This window comes from Mustela erminea, chromosome 2 (assembly GCF_009829155.1).
Source record: "Mustela erminea isolate mMusErm1 chromosome 2, mMusErm1.Pri, whole genome shotgun sequence".
Lineage (NCBI taxonomy): Eukaryota > Metazoa > Chordata > Mammalia > Carnivora > Mustelidae > Mustela > Mustela erminea.
The window spans coordinates 150363927-150377773 of record NC_045615.1 but is presented as its reverse complement, the minus strand read 5'-3'; the positions used below and the strand labels follow the sequence as shown (position 1 = coordinate 150377773).

The window sequence follows — 13847 nt, the reverse complement described above, 5'->3', positions numbered from 1 at the left end:
TAGTTTTATTAAAATTGATTTTAAGTAGTGAATCTATTATAACTTACTGTACATTTGCAACTTTCCTTTATATTGTACCATCAAAGTATGGTGCACTACAAAGGAAAAAAAATCAAGTCCACAGAGACAGATTGTGGTCATTCATTTTCATAATATTTATTTCAGTCTATGCAAGGAACAAAGACATAATTACCCATTCTTAGAAGAAATTACTGGAGGCATGGAAGATTTGAAAGAGAGTCTAATTAGGAGAAAAATCATGGTATAGTCAACAAGGATGGAAGCAGTTATAAGTTATAAGAAGTTGTCATTTCAAACATATACACAGACACAAACATGTACACTTTAGCAGCCTTATTGCTATAAAACTGTTGTATAATAGACTGCACAGACAGTACACAATCTGATAAATTTTAATGTTTGTATACATCTATGAAGCATCACCACAAACAAGACAGTGAGCATATCTACTTCTCCCAAGTTTCCTCATGTCTTTTGGTAAGCCAGTTAAAAAAAAAAAATGCATACAATATGACTTCATTTATTTAACATTCTAAAAAATGCAAACAGATCTATTGCAACAGAAAGAAAATCATTGTCCATTTGCATTCTTATTCACCAAAGACTTTAAGGATCTAGTAACATCCAGAGACTGTTCTTTTTTTTTTTTTTAAAGATTTTATTTATTTGACAGATATAAATCACAAGTAGGCAGAGAGGCAGGCAGAGAGAGAGGAGGAAGCAGGCTCCCTGCTGAGCAGAGAGCCCGATGCAGGCCTGGATCCCGGGACCCTGGGATCATGACCTGAGCCAAAGGCAGAGGCTTTAACCCACTGAGCCATCCAGGCACCCCTCCAGAGACTGTTCTAATGACTAACCAGGTCTAATGAAAAAGACACAAGAGTTTTCAGATTTTATGGAGATTATACTCCTGTTGGACCTAACTAGATTCCATGTAAAATGAACAAACAAAGCAGTTTACATAAACTACTACTGGATCAGGAAACTATCAAATATAAGAAGAATAATACCCAAATGAAGAAAGGCAAATACAGTAACAGGGACCAGGAGATAACAGTCAGTAACAGTGAGCTGAAGGCTCAAGACAACAGCAGTTCACAAGACGTCAACACGGACCCAGCTTCTGACTTCAACTTATTAAGTTTATATAATTTTATTAAATGAATAATGAATCCCAGCATAGTTTACCTTTAGTCATTCCGAAATTTCACTAGTAAAATGATTCGATTAGAGACTATTCAGAGGGAATCCTTGGCCTGAGTCTGGCCACTTGAGTCAGAATTTCCTAGAAAGAAACCTAATAATCTGTTTTTTCTTTTTTTAATTAAGATTATTTATTTATGTATTTATTTGACAGAGAAATAGAGAGCACAAATAGGCAGGGTGGCAGGCGGAGGGGGAGATAGAAGTAGGCTGTCTGCTGAGCAGGGAGCCTAATGTAGGACTCGATCCCAGGATCCTGGGATCATGACCTTGAGCCTAAGGCAGCTGCTTAACTGACTGAGCCACCCACATGCCCCAATAATCTGTACTTTTAGGAAAAACTGGCCCAGACCTGCCTGGATAACAAGCTCCTAAACATGGTGACTAGTGCATGGCAGAGAGAAGTGTTGGTTTCCAGCTGGTAGATAGTGACAACCCACTAGGTCACACTTGACCTTGGAATCAAATACTAGATACTGTATTTTTTTAAAAGTTGTATGCAAAAAAACTAATACATTATTCATGTGGAGGGACTTTTGTAGGAAAACGAAAGAAGTGCCATCTGAAGAAGTTTTAACACATTCATGGACTGTCACAGACTGAGGATTTCAGTGTTGTCTTGTCTATTTTTCTCAAAGCTTTAAGACCCCAAATAGAGGTAAATAGGCCAAATGCATGAAGATATGTTATTTTTTAATTTAATTTTTGGAGATATATTATTTTTTAAATACAAGTAACCAATACGTGATTCGACCTATAATGTATTTTTGTCTGCATAAATAGGATTGGTTACAGTGATGGATGAATGGTATTTTTTTCTTCCATGTAACACAATTAAGTTTTATGTTTTCATCAACCTCTTTTAAAGACATTTTTATATACATTTTATACTAAGTGAACTATTAGTCATTTTAACACTTAAAAATTCAACACATTTTCACGCAATAAAAATCTATGATTATCAAGGAAGTTTACCTATAACTATTTATTACTGTGGATTCATGAAATTCATTAGACATAGAATAAAAACATCTTATCTCTATTGGTACTTGGGCTTTATTTAGAGCAGGGACAAGTTCAGAAAAGAGGCTACAAATAATTTTGATTCATGCATGTGGGAGGGCTTAAGGAGTTATGGAGAATCCATCATTGAAGTCTTCTTATACAATTGTCTGCTATTTTACAACTGATGTTATTATAAACAGTATTTTTTTGGGCATTCACCTTATACCAGGTATTATACATATGGAATCATTTTTCAACCTTACAAAGAGATGAGTTTTATCACAATTGCTATTTAAATATAAAAAGGACATTCATAGAGCTTAAGTACCTAAATAGGGCCACACAGCTAGAAAATGGTTGGCTGCTAGAGGATTAGAAGTCGGTTTTATTTGACTTTAAAGCTATGTGTGTCGTGTCACTCTTTCCCATGTGGTGACAGTGTGCCTTAAACTAGGTTTCCATATTTGAAGAGTTAGGTTGGCATGCTTTACAATGATGTCACGGTTTTTTATATCATTGCTTGAGCTGTTGAGATGTTAGGGATTTCTATATTCTATCATTATCAATAAGTCAAACAGACATCGGTTAGCAATTCTTTAACCACTAGACATATATACTAGAATTGAACAATTAAGTAAATGAATGGCAGATGGAGTGCAAGTTTGCAGGTAAATAGTGTAATAGTGTGGAAGCGAGAACAACCTGTGTAGCAACTGGTTAGAGTTGGCAACACCAGTATATACTTACATTTGCCTTAATATACATATATATGTATATACATATGTATACATTTATAGATATACACAGGTTGATGTAAACACATTTATTTCCTAGCTTTGTAACAAAGGAAGAAGCAATGACACCCTTGTAAGAAGAAACACGTCCAGATCTTGGTTTCTAAAACATTCTCTGATAAATGAAGCCAACACTCCTAGGAGAAAGAACTGATTCTAGAATTGGGACAGTAATGTCAGAGAGTTTAAAAAAAAAAAGAAAGAAAGAAAACTATTGCGGGGGAAGCAAACTAACAAACCCACACGCGTTTGATACGGGTATGTCAAAGAGACATAGGAGCTAACTGAAAGAGTAATCAATTGTCAAAGCTTTAACAATCTGAGTTACAAAATAAAGCATTAGATTTTATACCAAAATGTAAAAAAAAAAAAAAATCTATGTGTCCATATTGGTATAAATATATGATTAGGGCCACCTGGGTGGCTCAATGGGTTAAGCCTCTGCCTTCGGCTCTGGTCATGATCTCAGGGTCCTAGGATTGAGCTCTGCATCGGGCTCTCTGCTCAGCAGGGAGCCTGCTTCCTCTCTCTCTCTCTCTGCCTGCCTCTCTGCCTACTTGTGATCTCTCAGTCAAATAAATAAATAAAAATCTTTAAAAAATACATGATTAAACAAACAAACAAACCAAACAAATAAGGAAGAATGGGCAAATATCCTATGCAGAATAAATAATTTATGCAAATAATCCCCTCGCAAGGAGGTATAGTGTAACTCCTCACTCCTTAAGTTCAAGCTGCACATAGTGACTTCCTCCCAGAGATTACAGGAAACTGGAAAAAAGAATAATTTTACGGTGGAGAAACCTGATTAACACTACTATCATCAGGCAAACAAGGTTAACCTAATAGTGATGTTATGCTGATAGTGTGTATCCTTAATATGACATAATGAAATGGAGTTTTACCCTTGTAGTCTTTACCCCAAAACTCATAACTCCAGTCTAATCATGAGAAAAACATCACATCAATAACAATTGAGAGATAGTCTAATACTTAACCGGTCAAAATGTCAAGATCACAAACTCAGACAGTCTGAGAAAGTATTACAACCGAGAGGGTCCTAAGATGTGTTGACTATCCTGGTAATATGGTAGGTTGGATGGAATCTTGGGACAGATAAAGGGTAATAGGTAAAAACTAAGTAAGTGGACTTTAGATAATAATAATGTGTCAATATTTTCATTAATTGTGATGGATGTATTATATATGCTACTGTAAGATATTCCTAATAGGAGACAGTAGGTGTGGGATATATGGGAACTTTTTATACTCTCTTCATAATCTTTCTCTAAGTGTAAAACTATTTTAAACTAAAAAAAAAAAAAAAGGGTTGAGCGAACAGAAAAAACATTAGCCTATGGGAATGGGAACTATTTCTAGGCTGACAGATGAGCATCTTGCATATTATACTGGTACTTAAAGATAATCTCCACTATAGAAGCTGTAATGCAGAAACAATTTGGAATGTTTCCAACGATCCAAAATGTGAAATGCAGAATTTACATAAATTATTTTGTTCTAATCACAACTTGATTTCTTTAGTATTTTTGTGATTCCTACCCTATGCCAGTAATGGTTGTATGATTTAACACCATCCAACAAAATTTCACAAGCAGTAATGCTCTAAGTCATCATTCTCATTTTGTTCCTGGCTCACTTAATAAAAGGTTCAGCGGGTAGAGTGAAAGGTATCAGTGGGGAAGATGACTAAGATAAATTAAACATGCCCTTGATGCTGACAAATCTGGTTACAGCTGTTTTAATGTGCATAATATCCGTAGAATACTTTACAAAAGTAAAGCACTGCCATTCACAATTTGTACATCATCATTACGTCCGTGGGAGCTGTCAGTGGTCCCACTTTCAACAGCTTTACCCGAATGAAGCAGAGATGGTCTTATCACAGAGGAATCGTTTCAGTGAAGTTTGTTCCTGAAGTATTCTAACCTGAGTATGGTCTTCACTCTCCATCCGGACCAAGCTTTAAACAATACCTTTTAGGCTCTGAGAAAACTGAGTTTGGAAAACAATGTTTTTTGTTTTGTTTTGTTTTGTTTTGTTTTAAATCATGCTTTTGGCTCAGGTCATGAAAGCTACACAGTTTCTGTTTAACTTTGATGGATGAAAGTAAATAACAAAGTATTCCACTTCAAACTGGTTACATATGTTAATATTTATTTGATAGCTTCACTTTGAAATGGTTAATTATTTTATTAAGACATTGAGTTTTTTTTTTTTTTAAGATTTTATTTATTTATTTTAGAGAGAGGGGAGAGAGAGAGAGCATGAGTACAGCAGGGCTGGGGAGGGGTGGTGGCAGAGGGAGAAACAGATTCCCCGCTGAGCAGGGAGCCCAATGCAGGGCTCAATTCCAGGACCCCGGGATCAGGATCAGGATCATGACCTGAGCCAAAAGCAGACGCCTAACTGAGCCACCCAGGTGCCCCAAAGGATTGTTTTAAAATAAAACACAAATCCCCAAATAAGATTCTATCCTATGCTTATGAAGCAAACTGTTTTAAATGATACATTATGTATTTCCCATTCATTCAGTCATGCATCCATTCAAAAAATATTTCTTAAGTTTTTAGATACCAAGTAATTTTCTGGTAATTTTTTTATAGTAGAGAACTAAACCAAATTAATCCCTACCTTCATGGAGCATACTTTTTTAGATTTTTAAAAAGATTTTATTTATTTATTTTTGAGAGAGAGAATGAGAGAGAGATCACAAGCAGGCCGAGGCAAGCAGAAGGAGAGGGAGAAGCAGGCAGAAAGCCAGATATAGGGCTCAATCCCAGGATGTGGGGATCCTGACCAGAGCAAAAGGCAGACACTTAACTGACTGAGCCACCCAGGTGTCCCTGGAGCATACATGTTAAATTCAATTCATGAATAGAAAAGTGGCCCTACCACCAACTTGTTACTGTTTCTACTTGAGTATATTTGCTATGTTGCTACAGATACTGTGAACTATGGGGCCCATAGCTTGCTCTTTCTTGTTTCCATGTCTTCTTGGTGCTTTGTCCATAGTGGCAAATATAAGATGACTTTTCCCTCACTAGGAAATCAATCGAAACTTTGACCCTATATCAAAATATGACTGTGAGAATTACCAGTCAATTACAATTTCCATACAGATAAACAAAATGCAATTTCAAGATAATTTTAGGCAATTTGGTTTTATATGCACATTGTGTGTTCTGTAGTATGTAGAAAATTCTGAGGAACTGGACTTGTTTAAGAAAACAAGATAAAGCGAAAATATGAACCCTCTGGGCCTGAGTTTGACAAAACTCTGTGATTGAAAGAATAAAAGTACGCATTGATGTACCAAAGTCATTATCACCCTGTTGGTATATAAAACACTAGACAGCTAATTTTTCTCTCCTACAGGTCTTATCTGTTTTTATTTATTTTAATTTTATTAAAAGATATACTTGAACTTTGAATTTCATAGTTAATTTTGTTGACATTTAAAATAATTTTTATTTTAAAAGGCTTAAACCTTTTAAAAGATTTTGTATGTATTGTTTTGATTTTTACCATTCATTCCATACGTACTATTGGACCCTCCTCTGTCTCAGGCATTGTTTTAGATGTAGGAATTCAGCAGTGAATAAAATAAACAATATCCCTGTCCTCCTAAAAATTACATTCTACTTGAGAGGATCAAAAAAAGTAAATTTATATTCAGATATGTATATCAGGTAGTGGAAGAGCAAGAGTTAAGGAGAAAAATAAAACCCCAGGGATGCCTGGGTGGCTCAGTTGGTTAAGCAGCTGCCTTCAGCTCAGGTCATCATCCCAGCGTCATAGGATCGAATCCCACATCGGGCTCCTTGCTCCGCAGGCAGCCTGCTTCTCCCTCTGACTCTGCCTGCCACTCTGTCTGCCTGTGCTCGCTCTCGCTCTCTCTCTCTCTCTCTGACAAATAAATAAATAAAATCTTTAAAAAAAAAAAAAAAACCCAAAGGAGCAGAGGACATGGTGAGGAGAAGTGGGGGAAGGTGGGGGTTACCTCAGTCAGGGTGGACAGGAAAGGAGAAAACCACGGGAGAAGGAGAGACCCCGGAGAAGTCAGGGTGAGAAGCTTGTACCAAGATAGAATGATAGAATGATAAAATGCTTGTACAAAGCTCTTCGGCCAAAGTGTGTCTGAAGTTGCCTAAGAACAGAAAGCCAGGGCACAGTTAGCAGGAGATGAAGTGAGAAAAGATGCCAAGTGCCAGATATATTGATCCTTGTATGTGATTCTGGATTTGTCTTCTACTCTAGAGTGAATAAATTTTATATATATATATATACACACATATATATATATATACACACACACACACACATACACCCACACACATATGCATATATAGACACACCTATATAATGCTATGGAATATATTATCTATATGTGTGATATATTATCTATATACATTCTACATATATAAATTATATATAATTAATATATATGTAATCTCACCACATGTTTAATACTATTCAGTTAGGGCTATACACTACTCACTATCATTCATCTTTTCTACCTTATATGTGCATTATAATATACATAATATATACATATTATATAATATACATTATTACTCTCTCTAGACACACACACACACACACACACACACACACACACCATCCACTAGTGCATGATGGTTTCTCCTAATCAAAGCTAAAAATTACACAAATAAAGCTCATCTACATCAAGAAAAATATTAGTCAATACATATTTGTTTTGTCAAACCCAGAATCTATACAAATCTCTACAGATTGACAAAACGGATGTTGAATCAAATATTCATATGTTTGAAATCCAGACACATTAAAATAGCACAGATTTTTTTTCTATTTTCATCAAAAAAGTCATTCAATAGGCACTGACAGATAGCAATGAACATCATAAGTATTTGTGACTTCTAATAAAATACTTGGGAGAGCTGGAAATGAAAGAAAATGTTTCTTTTTTATTAAACAATAACTGACATGCAATATTATATTAGTTTCAGGTGCACAAGATAGTGAGTTAATATTTTTTATACATTACAAAATGATCACCATGATAGGTCGTTATCATCTGTCACCTTACGAAATTGTTGCCGTATTATTGATTCTATTCCCTATGCTGTACATTACATCTCTAACTTATTTAATTTATAACTGTAAGTTGATACCTCTCAATCCCCTTCTCCTATTTCATCTGTCTCCCCCTCTCCCAGTTCTGGCAACAGCTAGTTTATTTTCAGTAACTGTGATTCTGTTTCTGTTTTGTTAGTTTGTTTTCGTTTTTTCAGCTCCACCTATAAGTGAAATTATATAGTACTTGTCTTTCTCTGTAAGACTTATTTCACTTGGTATACTACGTATTAGATCCATCCATGTTGTCATAAGATTTAGTTGTTTTTGGGTTTTTTTTTTGTGTGTGTGGCTAAGTAATATCCCCTGTGTATATGTGTGGGTGGGTGAGTGTATGTCTACAGCTATAGAACAGATATATCACATAAGTATATACAGCATCTTTTATTTCTATTCATCTATTGATGGATACTTTGGTTCTTTCCATGTCTTGGCTATTATAAATAATCTGCAATGAACATAGAGGTATATATATCTTGTGAAATTAGTGTTTTCATTCTTTTTTGGAAAGATACCCAGAAGAGCAATTGCTAGATGTTACAGTAGTTTTATTTTTAATTTTTTGAGGAATCTCCATTTTGTTTTCATAGCAGCTGGACCAACTTATCCACCAACAGTGCTCAAGGGTTCCCTTTTGTTCACATCCTTGTCAACACTTGTTATTTCTTGTCTTTGTGGTAATACTCACTCTGACAGGTGTGAGGCTGTCTCATTGTGGTTTTGATTTGCATTTTTCTGATGATTAGTGACACTGAGTATCTTTTCATATGCCTGTTGACAGGCATATCTATGTGTCCTCTTTGGAAAAATATTTACTCAGATCCTCTGCCCATTTTTTAAATCGGGTGTTTTTTGTTATTGTTGTTGTTGTTGAGTTGTATGAATTCTTTATATATTTTGATATCAACCTCTTATAAGATACATGATTTTCAAGTATCTTCTATCATTCAGTATGTTGCCTTTTCATTTTGTCAACGATTTCCTTTACTGTGCAAAGATTAGTTTGATGCAGTCCTTTTCTTTTTTTTTTTTTTTTAATAGATTTTTGCTTTTGTTGTTTTTACCAGAGAAGTCATATCTAAAAAAATATCACAAAAAGAGTGTCAAAGAGATTACTGCCTATATTTTTCCTAGGAGTTTTTTGGTTTTGAATCCTACATTCAAGTCTTTGATTCATTTTAAATTAATTTTTGTGTATAACATAAGAGGCCCATTTCATCCTTTCCCATGTGACAGTCCAATTTTCTGAACATTATTTATTGAAAAAACTGTTCTCCCATTGTATGTTCTTCCTTCATTTATCATAAATTAATTGACCACATATCTGTGGGTTTATATCTGGACTTTCTATTCTATCCATTCCATAGATCTATGTGTCTGTTTTTCTTCCAATATCATACTGTTTTGAGTACTATAGTCTAGAAGTATAGTTTGAGATCAAGTAGTGTGATACTCCAAGTTCTTTATTCTTTTTCAAGACTGCTTTGGCTATTTGGGTTTTTTTGTGATTTTGTACGCACTTTAGGATTATTTGTTATATTTATACAAACAATTTCATTAGTATTTTGGTAGGGTGTAGACTGAATTTGTAAATTGCTTTGGACAGTATAGACATTTAAATAGTATTAATTCCTCCAACCCATGAGCATAACATATCTTTCCATTTATTTGTGTTGTCTTTAATTTCTTTCTTCAGTGTCTATAGTTTTCAGAATATAGGTCTTTCACGTCTTTGGTTAAATTTATTCCTAGATATATATCCTTTCTAATGTATTTGTAAATGTGATTGTCCTTTTAATTTCTATTTCTGTTAGTTCATTATTAGTGTATAGAAACACAACAGATTTCTGTATATTAATTTTATATCCTGCAACTTGACTAAAATAATTTATTAATTTTGGCAGCTTTTTTTGGTAGAGTCTTTAGCTGTGTGTGTGTGTGTGTGTGTATATATATATATGTAAAATCATGTTATCTGCAAATAATGACGCTTGTATTTTCTTCCAATTCGGATGCTTTTATTTTTTTTTTCTTGCCTAATTGCTGTGGCTACGACTTCTAATATTATATTGTGGGAGTGCACATTTTTTTCTTGTTCCTTAGAGGAAAAACTTTCAGATTAAGACAATGTTTATCTTATCTGCTGTTATTTTCAAGAAATACTGCAAGTTTAATAATATATTTTTGAAAGCAACCCCCACTATATTTAACTGATGATTTTATTAATGACTATAGCACCCACATGATTAAAAAAATAAAGAGCCTAAATGTTGTGAAAATGTGGTTTTATGTATATACCTATACATAAAACCACATTTTCACAACATATACATATATATGCATATATTTATATAAAATCATGTGTACTCGCATAATAGGATATATGTTATGCAGTGCCAATAACTTTAGAAACATGGACGATATGTAAGGTCATCAGGAATGTCTTTATTCTGCAAGAAAAATAAGATAGTTCATTTATGTTTCTAAACTTCAGAAAGAAAATGTACACCTACAATTCTATATGACTATAGTTTTAAGAAAATTCTCAGGATACTTGATTTATATTTGTAAAACATTTTATAATCTCTAGAACTTTTTATTATGTAAGGAAAGTAAAATTGTTTTCAGGTTAAAAGAAAATTTAATTGTTAATGTAGTTCTTGTTAAATTGCTAATGTAGTATTATGCTACATTATATCTCATTGTAATTTCAAGGCTCTGTTAATCCTGCTACTCTTTATTTACACTATTTTGCAGCTCCCTCTCCAGTCACCAATGTGAAAAAGGGGAAGATTGCGAAAAACAGCATCTCTTTGTCTTGGCAAGAGCCAGATCGTCCAAATGGAATCATCCTAGAGTATGAAATCAAATATTTTGAAAAGGTAAGAGTAATAAGTTAAAGAATGTCCTTTTATCTTCTTCCGCTTCTTTTTCTTTTTTCACTTTAGCAACTGAAATTATCCAATTTTTAGAAAAATGTGTTGCAATTCTATGTGTAAATCAATGACAATTGATTCTGCAGTCATGATTATGGAGGCTAGAAATGTATAGGGAGCACTCTGTTCTGCTGCTGCCAAATAATTTTGCTGCCAGACTACTGCCATAGAGTCTAACATCAGTTTAACTAGGTTTCACAACATAGAACATTTTGAAATGTTGTAACTACTTCAGTTCTTGAACTTCAGTCCCATCTGCTGTGTACTATAAGGAAAAATACATATGGCTATAGCCATTAACTCTGCCTAATACCTATGCTCTTAAGGAGGTATGGGTAGATAAGATGTGAATGTAAAGCGTAATTTTAAAATCCATATAAAGAACCTGATACTGTATTATAAACTGCGTTTTATTTTCTTTTTAAGATTTTATTTATTTATTTGACAAAGAGAGAGAGGTCACCAGTAGGCAGAGAGGCAAGCAGAGAGAGAGGGGGAAGCAGGCTCCCTGCTGAGCAGAGACCCCGATGTGGGTTTTGATCCCAGGACTCTGAGATCATGACTTGAGCCGAAGGCAAAGGCTTAACCCACCGAGCCACCCAGGTGCCCTATAAACTGCATTTTAAAATGAGAAGACATAAAAGCAAAAATGTACACCTCCCATTTCCTACATTTTCTTAATTTCTTCTTTCTTAAGTTGTCTCTTAGGTCTACTCTTGCATGTTTTTCCATAAAAGTCCTTGAGTTTTAAAGGCAATAATTAGAAGTGCCTGGTTGGTGCCCGTAATTGGTTAAGCGACTGCCTTCAGCTCAGGTCATGATCTCTGGGTCCTGGGATTGAGTCCCACATCAGGCTCCCTGCTCCGTGGGGAGCTTGATTCCCCTTCTTCCACTCTCCCCGCTTGTGCTCTCTCTATCTCTCTGACAAATAAATAAATAAAATCTTAAAAAAAAATAAAGGCATCAATTATTCCTTTTTCTCTCTTCTGAATCCACAACCAAGTGAGCTATTGACAAAGAAATAAGACAGAAAATAAAGGTGAACTTAAATTTCTAAAGAGGAACTATAGTATATATCTCAGATATGTAGTCACCATGGGTCTTCCTATACCTCCCACCTCCATTTTACTTTGATTTTTATACAGTCTGGATCTGAATGGCATACACTACTTAGAACAACAGAGCTTCCAATAGAGGAGATAAAGATAGACAAGTGCTCAAACCAGACTCTCACTGGTGGATAGGAAACTCTGACTCAAGAGTATGATTCCTACTATGCAGCCGTCAAAAGAAATGAAATCTTGCCATTTGCGACGATGTGGATGGAACTAGAGGGTATCATGCTTAGGGAAATAAGTCAAGCGGAGAAAGACAACTATCATATGATCTCCCTGATATGAGGAAGTGGAGATGCAACATGGGGGGGTTTAGGGGGTAGGGAAAGAATACATGAAACAAGATGGGATCGGGAGGGGGACAAACCATAAGTGACTCTTAATCTCACAAAACAAACTGAGGGTTGCTGGGGTTATGGACATTGGGGAGGGTATGTGCTATGGTGAGTGCTGTGAAGTGTGTAAACCTGGCGATTCACAGACGTGTACCCCTGAGTATAAAAATACATTATATGTTTATAAAACAAATAAAAATAAATAAAAAAATTTTGGAAAAAAAAAGTATGATTCCTATGAAAGTAGGAGCAGAAAACATTACAAACATATGCTCAATTGCTTTCCCTAAACTCATGGAGCCAACACTCTCTCTCTTAGAGTGAATAGTGAAGAGGATAAGAAGAAGTTAAAAACTTTGCAATCCCAGAGAAATTGTTCTTGTTAGCACGTTGGAAAAGAGAGAGAGAGGGATAAATGGTTCTCCTTGTACTGATGCAAAAATACCAGGAAAAATACTTATTTAAAAATTCAACATTTTGTGTATATGCATAGATGAAAGAGTTTAGGTAAATACATTGAAATACATTAAATAATGCATAGCATTATAGAGGGTTTTTTTTTTTCTAAAAATTGTTTCTTTTATTCATTGATTTAACAATTACCTGTGTGAAGATAATGATAATAAAACAGTAGTGGGTGGGGCAGGGGGACAGTGGAAATGTCTACATATCCTTTCTAGGTTTTGAATGCCTGTGTTAAGTTCTTATATTGATTTTATAAATAGGTAAATAAATAGCAGATTATTACTTTTGAAGGATTACTCAGTAATCCTTTTAGGAATGACTTGCTGGTAGCATTACAAATAACTATTGAATCTTTAGGGAGCATAAATGAAGATACTTCTATTTCATAAAGAAAAATGTATTATCAAATATATTATTCACCAAGAATGTACTAATACAATATCTATGAGACAAAACTTTGTTGGTATGGGGCACCTGGCTGGCTTAGTCAGTGGAGCATGCAACTCTTGGTCTCAAGAATTATGAGTTCAAGACCCGTGCTGGGTGTAGAGAATACTGAAAAATAAAATCTTAAAAAACCAAAAAACTATTTTGGGATATGGTTTACAGTATTTATTATAAAAAATATGACAAATTGAGTAAAATGTTATGTCATTCATATTCCCTATTGATTCTTGTTTCTCTGGGAGTAGTACTCAAAACTGCATTTTAAATTCAAGAGCTCTACAATCTAAACACACCCTGTATCCAAAATAATTTGTTAAATCAAGGTTTACATCCTTATTCATTGTTTTATAAATTTTATTACGGTATACTAACGAAAAACAGGATATATAT

The 13847-nt window shown here is 34.5% G+C and overlaps 1 protein-coding gene across 7 annotated transcripts in view; it reads left to right on the top strand.

Annotated features, from left to right (window-relative positions):
- Positions 1 to 13847, top strand: part of EPHA5 (EPH receptor A5) — a 348209-nt gene that overhangs the window by 238977 nt on the left and 95385 nt on the right. For all 7 annotated transcript variants that reach the window (XM_032334443.1, XM_032334445.1, XM_032334444.1 and 4 more), the window contains one exon: positions 10917 to 11041. In XM_032334443.1, the coding sequence (XP_032190334.1) occupies positions 10917 to 11041 (125 nt within the window). The remainder of the gene's footprint in view (positions 1 to 10916; positions 11042 to 13847) is intronic.